Below are 21476 nucleotides of genomic sequence, written 5' to 3' on the forward strand. Positions count from 1 at the left end.
TGTCGTCATAACCAGTGTGCAGTGTGCGTGGAAAACACAGGACACAGGTCGGACTGCACACGCCACGGAGTGAAGAGCAGTGAAAAAAGTGATCGCTCATTTGAAAAGTAGTGAACGTTCACCAAAGTGGATTTGGGGGTCAACTGCCGTGTTGCCCCCCACCTTCCCAGATGCCAATGCATGCCTGTAACTGTGATCCGAGGCGCGCATCCTGTTTTAAAAAGAAGTGGTGCCTGTTAACCTGTTGTGTGTTGCATATAACCTTGACAACTGCAACATTAATATTTGTACAATTGTGGTTATGCTGTACGGAATAGTATCAAATATCAGTTCAGTTTCCCATTTTCCCATTTTGATTGAAATTTTCAGGGCACCGAGCACGAGCAGGCAGGCAGGCAGGCAGGCAGAAGCGAGCACCGTAGTATCGCCGCCATCCGCTTGGCAACCGGACGGACGGCGTTCCCCGTCTCTGCATTCCAATCCAATTCCAAAAATGCATACGTGCGTCGGTGGATCTCGCGTTCCAAACAATGAAGGAGATGTTCAGCCAAAATTTGATTGCGAAACACTTCCGTTCTTTCCTCACAAATCGACGCAATCCACCATATATAGTTCCAGCATTGCAGCACCCCGGATCAGCCAGCTCCGCCATCCTCGTCGTCGATCCGATCCAATCCAACCAACCTCGCCGTTACACCGTCGCAATACGTACGTGGGTGGGCACGGTCATCACACCACAACATGGCCGGCACCACGGCGGCGGTGGCCGCCGTCGTGTCGAAGCTGGACGCCCTGCTGCAGGAGGCCGAGGAGCAGCACCGCCGCAACGGCCTGCCGCGAGGGGCCAGGCGAGGCGCCGCCTCCATCAGGACCGACCTCCTGGCGGCGCTGTCCATCGTGTCCAAGGTCTCGGCGGACGAGGACCGGGCCGACCTGCGCTGGCAGCTGGCGCACGGAGGAATACGCCAGCAGGTCGATCGCGCCGTCCGGGAGATGACGGCGGCGGCGCCGCCAGAGCATCACCGCGCGAGGTCCAGGGCGCTTCGGGAGCTGTGCCACGGTTACGGATACGGATACGGATACGACGTGGCGGCGGACGACTCCCTCGACGCGTCGCCGTCGCCGTCGGCGGCACGGCCAGGGTACAGCGCGAGGACGCTCCGGGAGCTCTGCCCTCTGCTACGACACGGAGGACTTCCTCGACGATTTCTCTCTCGTGCTCCCCGTGGACAGGAGGAGGCGCCCGACGGCGCTGACGACGCGCGGGCGGGGGCCGTTCTTGTTCCCGAGCGCCAGGAACTGGTGGGCCATGGCAAAGGAGGCCCGCCGTGTCCACAGGAAGCTCTCCGACGTCGAGCTTCGCGCGACGGAGGCCACCAAGCGGCTCTTTGCTGAGCTGAATACTAGCAGCACCAGGACGGCGTAAGATGCCAACGCTGCGGCTAGTATCGTGCCCGCGGTGGTGGAGGACGATCCTCCCTGTCCCGGTGGTGGTGCTGGTGCTGGTGCCGGCGGCGGCGCTCGTCGGTGTGGACGGCAAGCGGGACGAGCTGGCCAGGATGTTGCTCATGGGCGAAGGTGGTGATGGGGAAGCGGCATCGTCGGAGCGCCAGGTGGTGGTCATTGTTGGAGACGCGGGACGGGCAAGACCACGCTTGCTCACAAGATGTACCGCGCCATCGGTGGCCACTTCGACTACCGGGCTTGGGTGTCGGCGTCGGAGAACTGCAGCTGGCAATCAGTACTGGCCGACATACTTGGCCAGGTCAAGGACCCGCGCGGCGGCGGCGGCTTCGCCTTCTTCTGTAAGGACGATGAGAAGCTCATCAACAGGTCCCTAGAACATAAAAGGTGCGTACTCACAAGTCAAAGTTCCTTAAGTTTAACTAAATTTATATTATAGCATTTCATGTCTCTAAATAGGTTTAGGATTTGCTAAATTTCATGTGTCTGAATTTTAGTTTCTTTCATGTGGCGGTTATTGCATAGTTATACTAAAATTCAGTTTTAGTTCATTGTAATTTCTGTAGGCACAATCTGCAATTTTTTGTTCTGAGGAAAAAAAATTTAGACAAAGCACAAACCTAACAAAATCTGATATGTGTTGGCACAAAGATAATTTAATAATTTACAATTATTTCTATAGTCAGACAAAGACAAAAAATTTAATATGTTATGGCACAAAGACAAATAACAAATCACAAAAGTAACAATTTACTTGTACTAATTGGTAGCACAAGAGTGTTGCTTGAAATTATCTTAAAATTCAGGCACCTGAAATATAGAAGAAGTGTTTTTTTTAAATCGATTTTATCAAATTTAAAAATTGTTTAACTCCTCAAGAAATGAGAATCGTCTATTTTTTTTTTGATGGAAGGAGTATCGTGCTTTATCTTCCACAAATTGTTATTCTCTTGTCATGAAAGAATGCACAATAATGGTGTTTGCTGACACATCATCCACACTGAAATTTGCAACAGGTATCTAATTGTCCTGGACGACATGTGTCTAGTAGACGGCTGGAATCTCTGTTTTCCGTGGAACAGGTTGGGCAGCAGGATCCTCATAAGGATGAAAACGGTCTAACTCGGTCGAAAAACTCATCAACCGTTTTCTACTTTTACATTTGAAATACGAAAGCGAAAGTGAAAGCGGACAAGCCGGACACGAAAACGAGCACGAAATTACGGAATATCTAGAATTTCGGAAACGAACCAATTCGAGCGTAATTATGGCGAACACGGTCGGTATGCGAAAATTCAATACGAAATACCGACCCACAGTGCATAGCATTAAACAAGTGCACGACCAAATACATAACAAGTTCACAACTAACAAGTGCATGATCTAGTTTAAGTGCATATCATTAAACAAGTGCACGACCAAATACATAATAAGAGAGATGAGGCTGGACGCCGTCTATAAGAGAGGACAGCTAGCCACCAGTAGAAAGAACGCAGGTGCGTGATGAGTAGCCTGTAATTGGGCTATATGACCTGTGCAGTTGGCCAAATTCGGTTTAAACCGAATTTTGAATTCGGAATATTTCAAATTAAAAGTAGAAAAGTAGGAAACGGTCGAAAAATGTGTAAACCGTTTTCTACTTTTACATTTGAAATACGAAACATCTCAAATGCGAAAGCAAAAACGGTAAAGTCGGACAAGAAAACGATGCGGTTCGGTTCGGAATATTTCCGGTCACCCGTTTCTACTACATGTCCAGCCTCACGGGGGACTACGCGAGGCTGCTGTTCCACAGGAGAGTCTTCGGTTCAGAGGACAGGTGCCCTCCGGAACTGGCACAGGTCGCCGACCAAGTCCTGAGGCAATGCCATGGCTCGCCGCTGGCCATCACCGTCATGTCGGGCTTACTGGCGAACAAGCCGCGCACGAGGCCTGTATGGGAAGGCATCTGCAGCTGCGTTGGTCTAAGCACCAGCAGCAGCAGCGGGACGGAAGAGATCTGTCTCCTGGGTTACTATGCTCTTCCCCACTACCTGAAGACCTGCTTGGTGTACCTGAGTAGTGTGTTTCCGGCGGATCGCCCCATCAGCCGTGACCGTACGGTGAGCAGCTGGATCGCTGAAAGGTTTGTCTCTGAAGAACATGGTGAGATGACACTGGAGGAAGCAGGGCAGAGCTACTTTGATGATCTCGTCAGCAGAAACATGGTCCAGCCGGCATGTCGCGGTCATGGGTATTATGAAGGTAAACCAGAGGTTTATACGATCCATGGCCTCGTCAGACGCATATTAACTCGAGAGAAGAATTTTGCCACCTTGTTGGACAATGGAAAGCACGCGTCCGAGTCGGGCGGCGAATTAACTCGGATTCGGCGGCTATCTGTTAGAAATGCTGAGAAAGATGTTGGCGTCCCGGAATCAATGGACATATCTCATACCCGCTCACTGTTTATCTTTGGCGGTGCTCTGCCGAAACTTTCCTTCGGGGATTTCATCTTTCTGAGGATACTGGACTTGGAGGGCTGCGACGACTTGGAGAACCGACATGTCGTGGAGATTGCGGAGGGACATTCATCTAAGGTGCTTGAGCATGAGGGACACGGCCATAAGCCAACTCCTTCACCAGATTTGCCAGCTACAGCACCTGGCAACGCTAAATCTTCGTGGTCCGTCAGAACAAGAGCTTCCTGCGAGCGTCGTGTATCTTCACTCTTCAGAGGCTGAAACATCTGCTTTGTGATAAGATGAGGTTGCAGGAGTGGATCGGGAAGGTTGCGGAGCTTTCTCATTTGGCACGGCTTGACATTTTTCAGAGCAGAACAGTTGCCATGGAGGGACTTGGCAACCTTTCTGAACTGACAGAGCTGGGGATATGGTGGTCTCCTTGTGCAGGAGAATTCAACGATACCGAGAGATACGAGCAGTTTGCATTCTCGATTTTATAAGAAACACATGGCTTTTCTATCAGCATTGACCAGTTCATGTGCCTCAAGCAAATTGAAATCAGAATCGACGGCAAGCAGGGTGTGGCGGGTGCGTCCAAGTTGTTCAAAGCCCAAAATATTGCTATCAGGAATGCTGCTGGACATTCAAATCTAACACATATCTTTCGCGTTCACACTGGTCTTTGAGCAAATTGGATATCCATTCAAATCTAACACATAACTTTTTAAAACTAACAAATCCTCAATCTTTATTAGTAAATAGAGTTCCGGTCTCTGTAAAAACTAAAAAGTCAATACACAAAGCCATCATCAAACAAAAGCATATACACATGTAACCAAGACTTGATGTATGCAGGGCAGCATGCTTGATTCATGTTTTCTATATGGTAAAAGCAATATACATAGATGCGCTATTAGTAGCAGAGCCATATATAGACGCTGAAGCCAGTCGTCGCCATTATTACCAGTTTACCACGCATACGCCAATGCACGACAGCACGACCAAGTAACACCAAGACCAAAGATATAAAGGTTCATCATTCATGCATTTGCTCGTAGGAGGAGCTGGCAGCAGAGGTAGGTGCCTGCGGGTCGATGTACGTTTCCATTTGTGCCGAAACAGAAGTAGTGTCCAATGAGTTGAGATCTGGCAGTTGCTTGCCATGTTCCAGGACGGCCATTACTTGCTCCATGCTAGGCCGCTTGTTATTATCAAGGTAGGAGCACCAGAGCCCTAGGATGAGCACAGTCTCCATTTCGCTTATACTGAACTCGCCCTTTAACCTGTCATCAGCGGCCCGCAGGAGAGACCTGTTGATGTACAGCTGCCAGACTTTTTCCCTAATAAGCATACCGCCTTGCTCGCCGCAGGCGATCTCGAGCAGGAGGATGCCAAAGCTGTAGACGTCGGAGCTACGGCTGAACTCAACCATCCCGACGGGCTTCTTACACTGTGGATCTAGGTAAGCCTCGGTTCCTACAGGGATAGTGAGGATCCTTGAACTGTCAGAATTATCAACGATCCTCGATAGGCCGAAGTCAGCAAGCTTAGCATTGAAGTTGTCATCAAGAAGTATGTTGCTTGGCTTGATATCTCTGTGCAAGATGAAGGGATCACACTCATGGTGGAGATAAAGAAGGGCATATGCGATATCCTTCACTATCTTGTACCTGATTATAGATAGAAACACAGAGCGAGGTATGTAATAAACCTTAAAAGTTGTAATAATAAGAGATATTCAATTGAAGTAAAGTACATATATATGCGAGGGAATGTACGTCTTATTGACCTTGTTTCCCATGGTAGTGTTTCCTCCTTGTGTAGGTTGTCGTGAAGGTTTCCCTTGGGTACCAATTCATAGACAAGGAAGAGCCTATTATTGGTTTTGTTCTTCCAGCACCAGCACATGAACTCAACAAAGTTGCAGCTGCTTCCCCTGCACCAACCAACGAGTTTGACGAGATTCTTGTGCTTTACAGAAGTGATAGCGTTGAGTTCGGCATAAAAATGGCTGTCGTTGTTTGGTCCTGGCACAACATTTGATTTATTCAGGATTTCCTTTACCGCTACATCACATCCCAATTTCTTCAAGTATCCTCTATAGACTACCCCAAAGAAACCTTGTCCGAGTTTCCTCTCTTCGCAGAAATTGTCTGTCGCGGCTGCCAAATCCTGATACTTGAACCGAGTAGGCCCCTGCTTCCCTTGCTTCTCAATGCCACGGTGTCTGTTTATCCACTTCCAGCAAGACAGGATAAGCCACACCACGACCACCAATAACACCAGTCCTCCAATAATAATCAATATAGTTGTCTTGTTGTCGTGACCTGTCATTATGTGTACATATATCTATTATCTATCTATTATATTAATATAATAGAATTAAAAGGAATCCCACGTTCACCGAGAGGGTTAATGGGCCGGCACTATGCTGGCCCGATATGGCGATATGTCCCCGCTGTTGGATGTTCTCAATTAACCGAGAGCCGTTGGATTCACATAAAGTGCCATATATAAACATCAAAAACTCTAATTTGTCTCTCTCTCCTCTTCTCGGTCTTTCTCTTTTTCCCACACAAGGTGGAGTCGTCGTGGCCCCTACCGATGTGGGCGACCCCATGGAGCACGCGCGACAGAGTCTACGCGGCTCCAATTCAATGAGCGGGCGACGACGGCTCCACAAGCGGAGGCTGCGTGTCACGGCCCATGCAGCCCAATGCATGGGCGTCGTGGCAACCGGCAATGGTGACTTGGCAAGAGGTGCAGCCTCGGGCCAGCACGGGCACATAGTGCCACCATGCCCATAGTGTCAGCACGACATAGATAAGATGTCGTAGTGCCGTGCCTAGATCGAGATGTCGGCATGGCGTGGCATGAATAAGACACTGTGACTAATAGTGCCAGTGTCGTGCTAGTGTCGTGCCACCTTTTTTTATCATCTATAGGTAGAAGATAGGATGGGAGAAGACAACACCGGTCACTGGGTAGTGGAACCAATTTACTGCTCACACAAAAATGTATCACTACCAGAATCTCGAATTACCTTGAGGGCCAAGGATTTTATTGAGTGCCAAAATCAAACCGCCAAGAAAAGTGCAGTTTTCTTGGCGGTGTACTGAACTTTCAAGGAATCATATATTCTTTGGAGGTTGAAGTAAACCACCAAGGAATATAGGTGTTTCCGGTTTCTAAGCACCTCCAAAGAAATTACTCATTTCCTTGAGTGTAATTGTAAATAGTCAAGGAAACTACTTTTTTCTTGAGTGTTATTCTTAACCGTCAAGGAAAATACCTATTTCTTTGGGTGCTATTCTAAACCGTCAAGTAAATTATTATTTTCTTGGGGTTATCAAATTTTTTTGAGATTGGCACCCAATGAAATGCTTGTAAGTACTTGACATGTTTCTAAAATACAAATTATAATAATTGTGGTCTACATGATTCCTATGTGTCCCAACATAATTTTGACAAGAACTAGACACCTAATTCGTGTTATCTAGGACTTTCATTAATTTTCAAAGTGATTTGCTATTTTCTAAGGTTTAAGTGATTTTCTACGTGGTTCTAGAAAGTAACATCAACTTGAACTACACATCATATCAAACAACACGTGCTTTTTTGTCTAACTCCAAGATATGGGCTAAAGTGAAATTTATGAGCCAAAAGATATTTTTATGATTTTTTGAATATTTTTAGAGGTACAGACAATTCAATTTAGAGTTACTTTGAATAAACACACTGAAATTCATTTAAACTATAGAAAATATAAAATCTATTCAAAAAGTTTTAAAACTCTTCCACAATAACTTTATATATAGTATATTACATTTTTCATGTTACTTTAGAAGGATTTCCTACTTATTTTAAAACTAGACAAAACAACAATCTCACAATATTCAACCTAAAAATGAAGCCCGTATCATGGATGCAGCCCACCTCAGCCCATCTTAAAGCATGTTTCGCTCGTCCCATTGGATCAACCTTGGACGACTGAGATATGCCAGGCAATTACAAAACCCTAGTTGTGAGCCCTTGACTCCCTCAACCACCTCTCAGATGCCGCCAACCCCGGCCACTCCTCTCTCGGTTCCAAATCCTTCATCTTCCAAGTCCCGACGATGCCACCACCTGTCCAAACAATGCGAGTTTGCAGGGGCATGCCCCTCTAGTGGTGCGTGTTAGTCTGGGGCGAGCCCTTCCGGCGGCGCGTGCAGGTCAAGGGTGAGCCCTTCCGGCGGCGCTTGCGGGTCAGGGGCAAGCCCCTCAAGCGGCGCTTGAAGGTCAGTGGTGAGCTCCTTCGGCGGAGCTCAAAGGGAATGAGGAAGGAACAAAGTAGCATTAAGGAGCCTATTTGAAATCCCAAAGTAGTGATATTTTGACCCAGATAATGTTGTATTGCTTGATCAGTTTTTCATTTTGGTGCATAATTTATATGTAATTGAATGTAAGTTTGTAAAATTCATATTGACACATTGAATCAATATCATGGTTGGGATCCATAATAATGATCTATATGCATGTCATCGTGTGCCTGATTTTAGTGATTAGAATCTTGAAATTATTATGGCAAGAATTTTTTTTGTTGGCAGTAAGCTTTACTTGAGGGCTAGCCTCCAAGGAAATCACAATTACCTTGGAAGTCAATGGCAGCCAAGGAATCACAATTTCCTTGGAGGTTAACGGCAGCCAAGAAAACAACTATTAACTTGGCAGTCTAGATAATTTTTTTGAGGTGTTGTTGGCCCTCAAGGAAATTAATTTACTTGGCGGCTGTAACATTTTCTTGGCCCTTTGGCGAATTAAGTATGGTCCTAATTTTCTTGGTGGCCAGCCTCCAAGAAAATCATCCTTTGAGTGCCAAAACCCCCAAGGAAATTAATGTCCCTTATCTTCTATCTAGTGAATTTGTTTGACGGTTTGTGGCCAAGAACCATTTCCTTAGCGGTTTAAGCTCTTTTCTTGGCGGTTTTGGGTATTCAAGGCAAATCTGGATTTGTGGTAGTGTATAAACCTGCTAGAGAAACTAAAAATCGATGAGACGGGGCAGATATATGTGCTTCATACAATATATATATATACAGAAAGCTATGAGTTAAGGGTAGTTTTAAGACAGTAACTTTCTATATAGTTTTATTATGGGGTTGTTTTACCAAAATATTGGAGAAAACTATTTTGCTAAAAATCTAAATAGAGACTTTGTTTATCTTGTTTTTGGAGTTGCTCTTGCATTATTTATCTAGCTCTTGGAGTGGCAGTGTGGATATACCAAGATTCAAAAAAATTGTATAACCAAACCATGTTTTTTTTAAATTGTTTGCATGTTTGCATCTAAGATGCACATATTTTCCGTACATAAAAAGTCACCTACAATGTACTTTAACATATAGATTTTTTATAAGACATAGGAGTACTTTGTAATATTGAATTCTGGTATACAGTTGGTATAGATCATTCTAGACTGATGATTGAACGCGTTCCTTTAAAAGTGTCAACAAGTTTGTAAGTGGTCGAAGCTTTCTTTGGTGTTTTGTTGGAAAATATGGTTGGGGATTATTTGTTATTAGTTTCCTTCTTTTAGCATTAGGAAATATCTGAAATTCACTATTACATACGTTGTCGCTCAAGAAAAAAGTATGGAGAAAACCAATAGCCCCAGCTACTTTTTCTGTAAAAAAGAAAAGAACACTAAAAAAAATCTTAATCTGTTCAAATTGTAGTTCACTTGGTTGTTATTCTAAGTATTCAAATCGAAGCAGTTTTATTTATAAGCAATTTCACCAACATTTAGAATATCAAATTAATTTCATTGAACATGTTTTTAAGCAATATCAAATTTATTTATAAGCAATTTCACCAACATCTAGAATAATTTGGCTTAAAATTAAAGTAGTTTGATTTAAGACAAAACTAAACTACGCTTTCATTTGTAGTAGATGGAGCATGATATAGCGAGTGACCTGTGAAGGACATAGTATGACTAATAAAAGACAAAAAAACACGGTATTTTCTGCTTGTGTCAAGAACGCCTGTGAAGAAGTGAAGGGGCCTGTGCTCTGCTAATAGGGTTGTCAAGTGGGAAGGTACCCACCAAGATTCAAACTCTGGTGTTGTACTTTTTTCTGGATTTTTTTTCTAGAAAAATTAGGATACACACGCATGCGCGTTCGATGGTATTGCGCTTAGGCTAGAGAGCCTCTCAATCTCTTCTTTACATGTGTACGGATGCGCACGCATATGTGTGCGTGTGGTGTGAGTATGGAGTGTGTGGGTTGTAATAAAAAAAAACGCCAGTGAACAAAGAATAATGAGAAATCTGTGATACACAAGCAGTGCACTGCACATACCTTTACGTGGGATCGTCGGAACAAGAGTGGAGTTGAAGGACCATGCCAATATCTGATGGAGCTCAGCGACTGCGCCGGTGGACGCCGAAAACCCCACTGCCACTTCCCGCGGAAGCAACGTCCTTAGATCTGGCAGCTGAGAAGTGACCACAATTGGTTCGGGATGGGAACCAACCTTAAGGGAGGCAACTAGTATCTGGGTGATGTTATCAAATTTGACTGTCGCCGTCATGTTGCCTTCCAGCTCCAGGGGAGAGGGCAACATTGTGGTGTTCTTTGAGTGGACGGAGTTGATGTCGATGCCTATGTGGTAGTATTTAGGATCTGGGATGTCGAAGTTTTGGTAGAAGGTGTCGAACTCGACGGCGACGAACTGTTGTGGACCGTAGGGCGCGGCGTCGTTGCTCATGAGGCCGAGATTCTGCCCTTCTGAGCGTGGCGGCATGCTTGACGGGAAACCGGTGAGGAAGAACGCTATGCCGTCGCCGGGGGGCATGCTCGCCAAACTTTTGTTGAATAGGATCTGGAAGGTGAAGCTTGTGCTGAAGCTCGCCAGGGTAGTGTCGTCGTACAACGGCACCGGGTGCCTGTACGACATCCGCCCCGTGCAAGAATCGCTGCTCTGCTCGAACGAGTCGCAGGTGAGGTCGATTAGTTTGCCATTCACCTTCGCATCGCCCTCGAGCAGGATGTCTGTTGATTGGTCGTAATTGGATGGATTGGTAAAGTTGAAGCTGAAGGAGAACTGCGGAAGTGGCGAGTGTACTGCTACAGAGCTATTGTTAGTTTGCTGGGATAAGGTTGGGAGAAAGCAAGTGGAAACGAGGAGGAAGAGGAACAGAAGCTGCGCGCTGCTTGCAGCCCAGGCCATGGCACTGATCAGAATGAATGGCTTAACCGATGGGCTAGTAGGTAGCTTGTTTGCCCTGGCTGCTCCATATATGTTTATATATACCTGAACAATAGCACTGTTGTGTTTGTTATAGATCACTCTCTCAAGGACCGAATAGGCGAGTGACCAGAGGAGGATGAATGGGAGCCAATTAGAAATTTCTCCGCTCTAGCGAGAAACTTGGTCTCTATCCCAACACAACCCTGAAGCTCTCACAAACTTCAAATCTTATGACACGAGTCGACACAGGTCAACTGGTGACCACATGTACTCAAGACTGACTAGAGAACACAGCGGGAAAGACGTGGAAGAAAAACAGCGAAAGACGCAGCAAAGGGGCACCAAAACGCGACGGTGCCTAGCAAAACCGGCCTGCCTGGTTCTACGGTCCACAACAGCCCAAAACTTCCTCTACAACCGGCAAATTCGATTCAAGCGAATTCTGATTGATCCCAAATTTTGCAGGGATGCTTCTAGGGAAGTTGTGAAGGTATTCCCAAAAGATCAAAACCAACGCAAATTGAAAAATCCATCTCCGGACCGAGGTTTTCTCAATTTTTCCTCCAAAACTCATATCTATGTGTTCGTGAGGAATCTGCGAAATCTGGTTCGTAAAAACGTTCCTCAGAGGTCATATATAGCACGTATTTTCGGAGGCGGCTACTACAAATTGATACTTAGAGGTAACTCTAGATGCAGCCACCTATACAAATCCACAACTAGAAATGGATGCTGTGGAAACACCGCAATGACGTAGTCTTCAACAGTCTGCCACCATCTACCAGCCGACTTGCTACAAACTTCAGAGATGCAGCTCATCTGTGGTCGCACCGGTTCCCGGTTGCAGAACGCTCAGTAGTTGAGCTTTGGTGTAATTTAGTTGTTCCATAATGTAAGCCTAGACTGAATGTAATGGCTACCACCTCGGTATTGTGCTACTCTTGTAATTGATCTGCAGTGGTTCTTCAGCTCTAATGCAATGAAAAGGTGCCCCCCGATTACCTCAAAAAAAAATTAAGTGTTCATAGTGAATATATATAAGCGTCTATATCTGGAAAATATAAAACTTTTGCAAAAAGACATTAGCAATGTCTCGATCCTATTATTGGTGTGATCGGTCTTATTGGCAGATTAGTGGATACCGTTTGGCCTTCCACTCAAAGGAGGGATATGTGGCAAAGCTGAATGGCAGGACCGCAGGAATCATATTCGTTCAGAGGCCACAAATGCTTTAATTATTGTAATTCCGTGTCCACACTAGCACAGGCATCTACGGCGGCAAACTTTCGCAAGTCTCGCTCACACGTACAGAGTACGTGGCCCCTCAGCACCAGCTTCTTGCTTTTGCACCGGTCTATCTGGGTGTGTGTCTCGTGTTTGCACGAGTGCGCCCAGGTGCTCATCAGTCATCACACATAGATGCATGTACCAAGTGCGCCAGGTTCTACCCGCCTTTGAGCAGATCATCGTTTTTACGCCAGCCAGTATCTGCACCTGCATTACCATGTGTGTATATAGAACTCCAGTTTGATTCACGCAGGGCCTGAGGCGCATGCCCGAGGAGGCCAGAGATAAGGGCCACGAAAAAAGTTCCACCGGTATCATTTCCTTCTTGATTGGGATCGTGGGCTGCAACGCTCTCGATCGATTTCGTGTTCAGTGTGATGCCAACAACGAACAACATACTAGATCGGAGTAACTGACTTGAGGGACGTCGGTGGCTCAAGACTCAAGAGCCAAGCCAAGGTCGTCGGTGGCTGTGACTCTGCCATGACCACAACTGTCTGTTCCCCTTTAGAGCAAGGTTATTAGATGATAATAATAACGCAGAATCTTTATACACCATCTTTCATCTCACTGACTACCCCAGGCAACTTTTTTACTGACGGCCAGAACCGTCACGGAAAGTGGCCCAAACCATCAAGGGAAGCCTATTACTGACGGTTACCGTCAGGGATTAGCCGTCAGGAATGAACTGCAGGAAAAGTCTACCTTCCCTGACGGAAAACCGCCAGGGACCATTTCCTGACGGCAGTTACCGTCAGGAGAGATTTCCCCTGTCGGGTTTTTCTTCTCTGTCAGGGAAAATATTTCCTGTTGGTACGACGCCATCAGGGAAGGTTCAAAGTTTCCCTGTCGCTTACAGTACCGTCAGGGAAGGTTTAAACTTTTCCTTTCAGTTACATACCGTCAAAAAAGGTCCAGTCTTCCTCTGTCAGTGCATGACCGTCAGGGAAACTTCATTCTAATGTATATAAAATCTCATTGAACTATTGAAATCAAAGCCGATCCTTTTAACCACACACCAACCAGCATCAAATGTTACACTCAAGTGTCGTACATATAATCATCATCCAAGTTGTTCATACATTAGATTGTTCAATGGTCAATAAATCTAAGCTACATTCTAAAGGCCTCGCAAAATAAGGCAGACCCAAGTTATAGTGCTATAGTTCATGCAACTAACATATAGGAAATAGATAGAAGTTTAGTAATTACTTCCTACAAGCCCTTAGACAACAATACACAGTAGCTGCTACACATCCATTCATCTCCATATCCTACAACCAAAACAAGAAAAATATAACGATTCATGAGAAATCTTGTTAAATATACAGTAAAACAATATAGTTGATTGCTTGTCCAACGTCTCTGAATTAAAAAAGTGACCATAGAGAGCACTACAAGCAGGGATGGCCACACAAGATGACAATAAAGCTGAGAAAGCAAGATCTAACCTGCTATATCTATAAAACCAGGAATATTGTAACTAAAGCAAATCTGATTATTTACTTCAGTTCACCAAATAAACCATCAGTCAAAGAACAAAGCAACCTGATACTATATTGGGGTTCATTTATGTTGTACAGAATAAATGAACATTACAGTAATCTCCAAATTCATTGTTTTGGCAATCTGATCACACTCCTAAAAAAAATTCTTACACTTCCTTCAGCCGTAAGTGACAATTATCTTCAGATCCAAAAAATGATTTTCAAAGAAGCCAAATAAAACATGGAAATCATTCGGTCAATATTAAAAGACAGGGAAGAAGGGAACCTACGGAGATAGGTGATGGTAGCAAAGTCACTGTATATGGAATTCAGATCCAAATTTGCAGCAAAGTCGCTCTATATGGCATTCAGTACAAATCTGAGGTTGAGAGTTGGAGCTCAAGCTAATATAAGTAAAGACAATGCTTCCCCTTTCCCACATTCTATAGAAGTAGCAAAATTTGCTTCTGTAAAGAACTAAAACAGTCCATATATGGTCGATAACCTGAAACATGTGAAAATAATCAACTGTAGGCATATGCATGCTTCTATTAAGTGAGGAAAGGTAAAGTAGGCATGAATATTTTTTACCTAAACTAGCTGAAAAGTGTCTTGTCCTGCAGAAGCAGTTTGATCCTTTTCACCTGCAAGAAAAGGATTCTCTTATATCTATATGGTGAAAGGAACCAAGCATTCTGTCAGCATGTATTTGAATGATTAGTTATGTTAAAACTGAACCAAGCATGAAACTTTACTAATTATACAGCTAGTATCCCTAGCCAGTGTTCATGTGTATCATGGATAAACAAAACCAATAAAGCCATCGGTTCAAGATAATTGGCACTGTTTCCTGTATGCATAATAGTAAGCTCCTTACTATCTAACTGTAGTTTAGAAAACTTCAACAAGATAGTACACTAGAACCTATCTTTAGAATCAAAATGTTCAGATTCAAAATATTGTCTGGACAGCAAAAAGAATAAGAATATGCAGTCTAAGCTGCTGCTAATTCATGCAAATGGCACCAATCATAGTATAGGCAATTGTCTGGACAGCAAAAAGAATAAGAATATGCAGTCTAAGCTGCTGCTAATTCATGCAAATGGCACCAATCATCGTATAGGCAATCTGATCACTACTGGAAACGCGTGCTTTGCCGAGGGCCAAATCTCGGGCACTCGGCAAAGACACTCTTTGCCGAGGGTCAGCCACAGGAGCCCTCGGCAAAGAACAGCCCTCGGCAAAGAGGCCTTTGCCGAGGGTCCAGCCCTCGGCAAAGACAGGCCCACGGTAAATCAAATCTTTGCCGAGGGCCGCGGCCCTCGGCAAAGATGCCCTCGGCAAATTAGGCCCGTTGGGTCACGGCGGCCATTCCCGTCAAGCTTTGCCGAGGGCCACCCGTTAGGCCCTCGGCAAAGGTTTTTTTCCTGTGAAACCAGTTTTTCGGTAATTTTTTTTTTAAAAAAAGTCTTTGCCGAGGGCCCTAGACCAGGCCCTCGGCAAAGATTTTTTTTTGGAACCAGTTTTTCGGCCAAATTTTTTTTATAAATCGTCTTTGCCGAGGGCCCGAGGCGAGGCCCTCGGCAAAGAAGCCCTTTGCCGAGGGCTAGGCTAGGCCCTCGGCAAAGATTTTTTTTTTGGTTTTTTTAGCCTAATTTTTTTGTGGTGCTACAATACATTGTTTTGAACTCAATTTTAAAATTTAGGCCAATTTTGACTTTTTTTATATTTCCTTAATTTATTTCGATTCTTTGATTTTTTTTCGAATATGTCAAATTTGAACTGTAGGTGCGTGGAATATTGCAATGTAGTATTTCGAAAAATGTTATTCATGTTAATTGGTGCATGTTGAGTCCCTATCTACGAACTCGCATCAAATTTCGCGCATCTTCTTCACGTAACATGACGACTGACTTGTCGGAAAAGTGTTTTAAAATTATATAAAATCCATACGAAGTCCAAAAATCACGAAACTTGGCGAGATGTCATGTTATCACATGTGTAGGCTGTGGTAAAAAATTGAGAAGGTTTCGAGCAAGTTGTTACGTCGAATGCTTAATACCCAGACATCTCCACATGTGATCGCATGTGGAGATGTCTGGGTATTAGGCATCCGACGTCACAACTTGCTCGAAACCTTCTAAATTTTTTACCACAGCCTACACATACGATAACATGACACCTCGACAAGTTTCGTGATTTTCGGACTTCGTATGGATTTTATAATTTAAAAACACTTTTCCGACAAGTTCCTCGTCATGTTACGTGAAGAAGATGCCCGAAATTTGATGCGAGTTCGTGGATAGGGACTCAACATACACCAAATACCATGAATAATATTGTTTGAATCACTAAATTGCATTATTCCATCCACCTGCAATTCAAATTTGAAATATTAAAAAAAATCAACGAAAAGAAATAAATTAGGGAAATATATAAAAAAATCAAAATTAGCCCAAATTTTAAAATTGAGTTTTAAATAATGTATTATAGCACCACAAAAAAAACTGGGTTCAAAAAACAAAAAAAAATTACCGAGGGCCTAGCCTGGCCCTCAGCAAAGGGGATCTTTGTCGAGGGCCTGGCCAATGGCCCTCGGCAAAGAAAATTTAAAAAAAAAAAATCTTTGTCGAGGGCCCTGGATCTGGGTCCTCGGCAAAGGGCCCAACCCTAAATCGGCCAGCGGCCTGGCCCAAATTCCCCGCCCACATTTCATACGCCGCTGCTGCGCGCCGCCGCCGCTGCTCGCCCCGCCGCCGCCCCGCGCCCCGCCATGAGGAAGCGCCTGGAGCCCCGTCTCGTTTGGGCGCTGGACACCGCCTCCGCCTCGCCCGCCCACCTGCCGACCCCATCGCCCTCCTCGTCCCCGAAGCCGCCCCGCCCCGCGGCACCGTTCCTCGCCGTGCTTTTCCGCCGGGGCCGCGCGGACGCCGCGGCGCTCCTCAACCGCCGCCTCCATGGGGCGCCCGTCCCGGAGGCCCGCTCCCTTCTCTCCGCGCTCCCGGACGTTCGCGACGCCATCTCCTACAACACCGTCCTCGCCGCGCTCTGCCGCCAGCGCGTGGGCGGTGGCGACCACCTGCACCAGGCGCTCTCCCTCCTCGCCAACATGTCGCAGGAGGCGCACCCGGACACCCACCCCAACGCCGTGTCCGACACCACGGTCATGCGGGGGCTCTGCGCGTCACGCCGCACGGGGGAGGCCGTCGCGTTGCTCCGGTCCATGCAGGCCAGCGCGTCTGCGCCGACGTCGTCACGTACGGCATGCTCGTCCGTGGGCTCTGCGACGCCGCAGAGCTCGACGCGGCGTTGGAGCTGCTGGCTGAGATGTGCGGGAGTGGTGTTCAGCCCAACGTGGTCGTGTACAGCTGCTTGCTACGTGGGTACTGCAGGTCCGGCAGGTGGCGGGATGTAGGCAAGGTGTTTGAAGAAATGTCCCGCCAGGGGATCGAACCGGATGTGATCATGTTCACTGGTTTAATCGATGACTTGTGTAAAGAGGGAAGGACGGGTAAGGCTGCAAAGGTGAAGGACATGATGGTGCAGCGGGGGCTGGAGCCAAATGTAGTGACATACAATGTGCTCATCAATTCCCTGTGCAAGGAAGGATCGGTAAGGGAGGCGCTTGCATTGAGGAAGGAGATGGATGACAAGGGTGTGGCACCGGATGTTGTGACATACAATACCCTGATCGCAGGGCTTTCTGGTGTGCTTGAGATGGATGAGGCAATGGGTTTGCTTGAGGAGATGATTCAGGGAGATACTGTAGTTGAGCCTGATGTGGTGACTTTCAACTCAATTATACATGGACTATGTAAGATCGGTCGGATGAGACAAGCAGTCAAAGTTCGTGAGATGATGGCCGAGAGGGGGTGTATGTGTAACTTGGTGACTTTCAATTATCTGATTGGTGGATTCCTTAGGGTTCACAAGGTTAAGATGGCTATGAACTTAATGGATGAGCTGGCTAGTTCTGGATTGGAACCTGATTCATTCACCTATAGCATATTGATAAATGGCTTCAGCAAGATGTGGGAAGTTGACCGCGCGGAAATGTTCTTGCGTACAATGAGGCAACATGGGATAAAAGCCGAGCTATTTCACTATATTCCTTTGCTTGCAGCTATGTGTCAACAGGGAATGATGGAGCAAGCTATGGTTCTGTTCAATGAAATGGATAAGAACTGCGGGCTCGATGCTGTCGCATATAGCACAATGATCCATGCCGCTTGCAAATCAGGGGATACGAAAATGGTTAAACAGTTGATTAAGGATATGCTTGTTGAGGGTCTGGGACATATTCAATGCTAATCAACATGTATGCAAAATTAGGAGACCTAGAAGAAGCTGAGAGGGTGCTTAAACAGATGACTGCAAGTGGCTTTGTGCCTGATGTTGCTGTATTTGATTCACTGATCAAAGGCTATAGTGCTGAAGGCCAGATAAACAAGGTTCTCAAATTGATATATGAAATGAGAGCCAAGAATGTAGCTCTTGATCCAAAAATTATCTCGACCATTATCCGCCTTCCTGAACAGACGCCGCTGCTCTGGTCTGCCACCACCGCCTCGGTCCCTCACAGCCATGGGCCATCAATATTGCAATCAGCTCCACCATCCCTCACTCCCGTCCACCACTATCATGTAGCCTTGACCAGTCGTGCCCTGTGAGTGCTCCTGCTGATCCTCTTGTAAAAAAGTTAAATATCATTTCCTTGGACTCAGCTTGCCTGGTTCCTGCCCATGTGTGCGTCTTCTTACCAGCAATCCTGTACAAGGGCTATCATTTTCCGTCTTGGCGTAGTCGTAATCACTTCGATTGATGTGTTTCCTTACAATGTTTATTCATGCGTAATGCCTCAAAATAACGCTATCACCAAATATTCTGGTTTCTTGAACCATTCTGCAGTTTTTTTCTCACTACTTGTATCTGTGTGTTTTTTAATCTTTCTTGATTTACCTGTTCCAAAATATCCGGCCGTCTCAACATATATCAGTCTGTTGATGGAAATTGGAATTGAGGATCACTACAGGAAACTGGCTCTTTGCCGACTGCAATTTTCTTTGCCAACTGTTTTTTTTCGACACTCGGCAAAGAGGTCCCTTTGCCAACTGGAATTTCCTGCAGTCGGCAAAGCAGGATTTGCCGACTGCCTGGCTTTGCCGACTGCCAGGCAGTTGGCAAAGAATTGCAGTCGGCAAAGGCAGGCCATGGTTGACGCCATCCACACCGTCACCTTTGCCGACTGCCACTCCGTCAACAGTCGGCAAAGGCGCAGGCTTTGCCAACTGCTATCCTCCCTGGCAGTCGGCAAAGAATTTTTATTTTTTTTGATTTTCGATCCCAGTTTTTTGTGTTGCCTTGATACAGTAAGTACATGATATATTCCAAGTTTGGGATCATTTTGATTTATTTTGCTATATTCCGTAGATTTTTTCTGTTTCTTTGATTTTTTCCGGCAGCTCCAGATTTGAACTGCAGGTACATGAAATAATGGAATCCGGCGATTCAGAAAATGATATTCATGATGTTTGGAGCATGTTGAGGGCGTGTGCGGGGCCTCGCGTGAAATTTCGACCGTGTTGGTGTCGGAACACGCCGAGCCACGCGCGTGAAAAGTGTTTTTAAATTTTATAAAATCGAAACGGAGTCCGAAAATGACGAAACTTGACGACGTGTCTTGTCATCGCATGCGGAGGCTGTGGTAAAAATTTGAGAAAGTTTCGAGCAAGTGGCGACGTCGGGTGGCTAAAACCTGGACATCTCCACATGTGATAACTCCAGGGAGGATGGCAGTCGGCAAAGAATTTCTGAGAAAAAAATCAAAAATAACCTTTGCCGACTGCCAGGGAGCAGAGCAGTCGGCAAAGTATTTTTTAAAACAATTAAAAAAAATAATTTTTTGAAAAAAAAATAGACCTTTGCCGACTGCGTCACATGCTGGCAGTCGGCAAAGGGAAAAAAATAAAAAAAAAAGAAAAACGTCGCCTTATCCGCTGCGGGACCCGGCCCTCCCCTCCCCAAAATCACGCACCAGCCCTGCCCCATAACCTTCGTCGCCACGCCGCCACCACCCAGGCCGCCCCCGAGTCGACGCCGTCGCTCGGCCGCCGTCGGCGCATCCCCCCCGCGCCCTCCCCTCCCCCGCGCCCCTCCCCTCCCTCTCTCCGCGCCGGGGCAGATCCCCTCCTCCTCCTCCCCCGGTCGCGCGCGCCTTCCCGGCGGCGGGCGACCCTCCCCCGGCGGGCGGCCCTCCAGGCGGTGCCACCCCCCCACGCGAGGTCCCTCCCCGGCTGGCGGCATCCCCGGGGGCCACCCCTCCAACCGCCGCGCTCCCCCCCCCGCGCGGGCACCCCCGCGGGCGTACCACCCCCCCCCCCCGCGCGGCCCCCCCGCGCTGGGCCCCTCCCGGCGCCCGGCCGCCCTGCCGGCCATCACCGCGCTGCCCCGCCCCGATCCGGCCCACTGCAGGCGCCCGCCGCGTGCAGCTCCGGCGTCGGCCCCGCAGCGGCCGCGGCCTCGCCCCGACCCGCCCCGGCGCCGTCGCTGCCCCGCCCCAATCCGGCGTGCCCCGCTCCGTCCGTCGTCCGCCGTCCGCGCGCCGTTCGCCGTCCGCCGGCCCTGCGTCGCCGTCCTCGCCGCGCCGTCCTCGCCTCGCCGTCCTCGCCTCGCCGCGCCGTCCTCGCCTCGCAGTCCTCGCCTCGCCGCGCCGTCCTCGCCTCGCCGCGCCGTCCCCGCCTCGCCGTCCTCGCGCGCGCCTCTGCTCCACGCGCCGGTGACGCCGTCCGTGACGACGAGGGTAGTAGTACTACTAGTAGTAGTAGTTTACTTTGTTAATACCTGCTTATATTCTTCTGCATGGATTGGAAATACATTTGTGGTTGTCGGCCATCGTGCCTGACATGTATATGTGTTTGTCGGCCATCGTGCCGTCTTTTCTTGCAGGTTTGGTAACCTTCCCGTACAGGGGAGGTGTTGCCGAAATTTTTCGTTCTCACTAATTGTTTTTCTTTTTCAGGAGGGCTCCCATTGGAGGCTAGCTGGAGGAGCACGACTCGGCACTGCCCCGCTAGCCTTTCTTCACCGGCACCTGCGGTATGACCCCTCTTTCCGCCACATGTAGTCCATGCAGACGCCCGGGGCGTCTACACCGCCTCCTCTTCCAATGTTCGCTCCACCGCCTCCTCCTCCAGAGTTTTTTCCTGTGCCTGCTCCTGTCGCTCCTGGAGGGACCCCGGTGAGTATATTGACTCTTGCTTTAACTTGTGCGTCCATGCTGCAGATACTAATGACATCACTTGGCGTTTAACTTGTGCAGGTACAGTCGGCGGGTTCGAACCCGTCTCCTGGAGGTCCCGGCCATCAGATGATGTCGTATCCACCACCTGCACCCTATCCACCGTATCCACCTCCGCGTGGCCCTCCTCCGACGTACTCGTGGCCGCCGGTGCGCGGAGGGTGGCAGTACGCGCAGGTGCCTCAGTTTAGTCCAAGGGGGTTTCCGTGGGCAAACCCTGGGGGCGGAGCGGACGACGAGACCGGGGACGGCGCGACGAGC

At 47.3% G+C, this 21476-nt stretch overlaps 1 protein-coding gene, 1 long non-coding RNA gene and 1 pseudogene across 2 annotated transcripts; 1 reads left to right on the forward strand and 2 right to left on the reverse strand.

The window, feature by feature from the left end:
• Window positions 1-4638: 4638 nt before the first annotated feature.
• LOC136485928 (L-type lectin-domain containing receptor kinase IX.1-like) lies at window positions 4639-11858 on the reverse strand. The gene is made up of 3 exons (XM_066482726.1): window positions 10253-11858; window positions 5698-6235; window positions 4639-5578 (listed from the first exon to the last, which is right to left on the reverse strand). Exons 1-3 carry the CDS (start codon window positions 11121-11123, stop codon window positions 4945-4947), a joined length of 2043 nt encoding a protein of 680 aa, XP_066338823.1. The 5' UTR covers window positions 11124-11858; the 3' UTR covers window positions 4639-4944.
• A 1661-nt stretch (window positions 11859-13519) lies between these two features.
• Window positions 13520-14829, reverse strand: LOC136485929 (uncharacterized). The gene is made up of 3 exons (XR_010766610.1): window positions 14510-14829; window positions 14209-14423; window positions 13520-13705 (listed from the first exon to the last, which is right to left on the reverse strand). It is a non-coding gene; the product is annotated as an uncharacterized lncRNA (long non-coding RNA).
• A 1831-nt stretch (window positions 14830-16660) lies between these two features.
• LOC136485930 (pentatricopeptide repeat-containing protein At4g28010-like) lies at window positions 16661-18776 on the forward strand (annotated as a pseudogene).
• The last annotated feature ends 2700 nt before the right edge of the window (window positions 18777-21476 follow it).

This window comes from Miscanthus floridulus, chromosome 10 (genome assembly GCF_019320115.1).
Source record: "Miscanthus floridulus cultivar M001 chromosome 10, ASM1932011v1, whole genome shotgun sequence".
NCBI lineage: Eukaryota > Viridiplantae > Streptophyta > Magnoliopsida > Poales > Poaceae > Miscanthus > Miscanthus floridulus.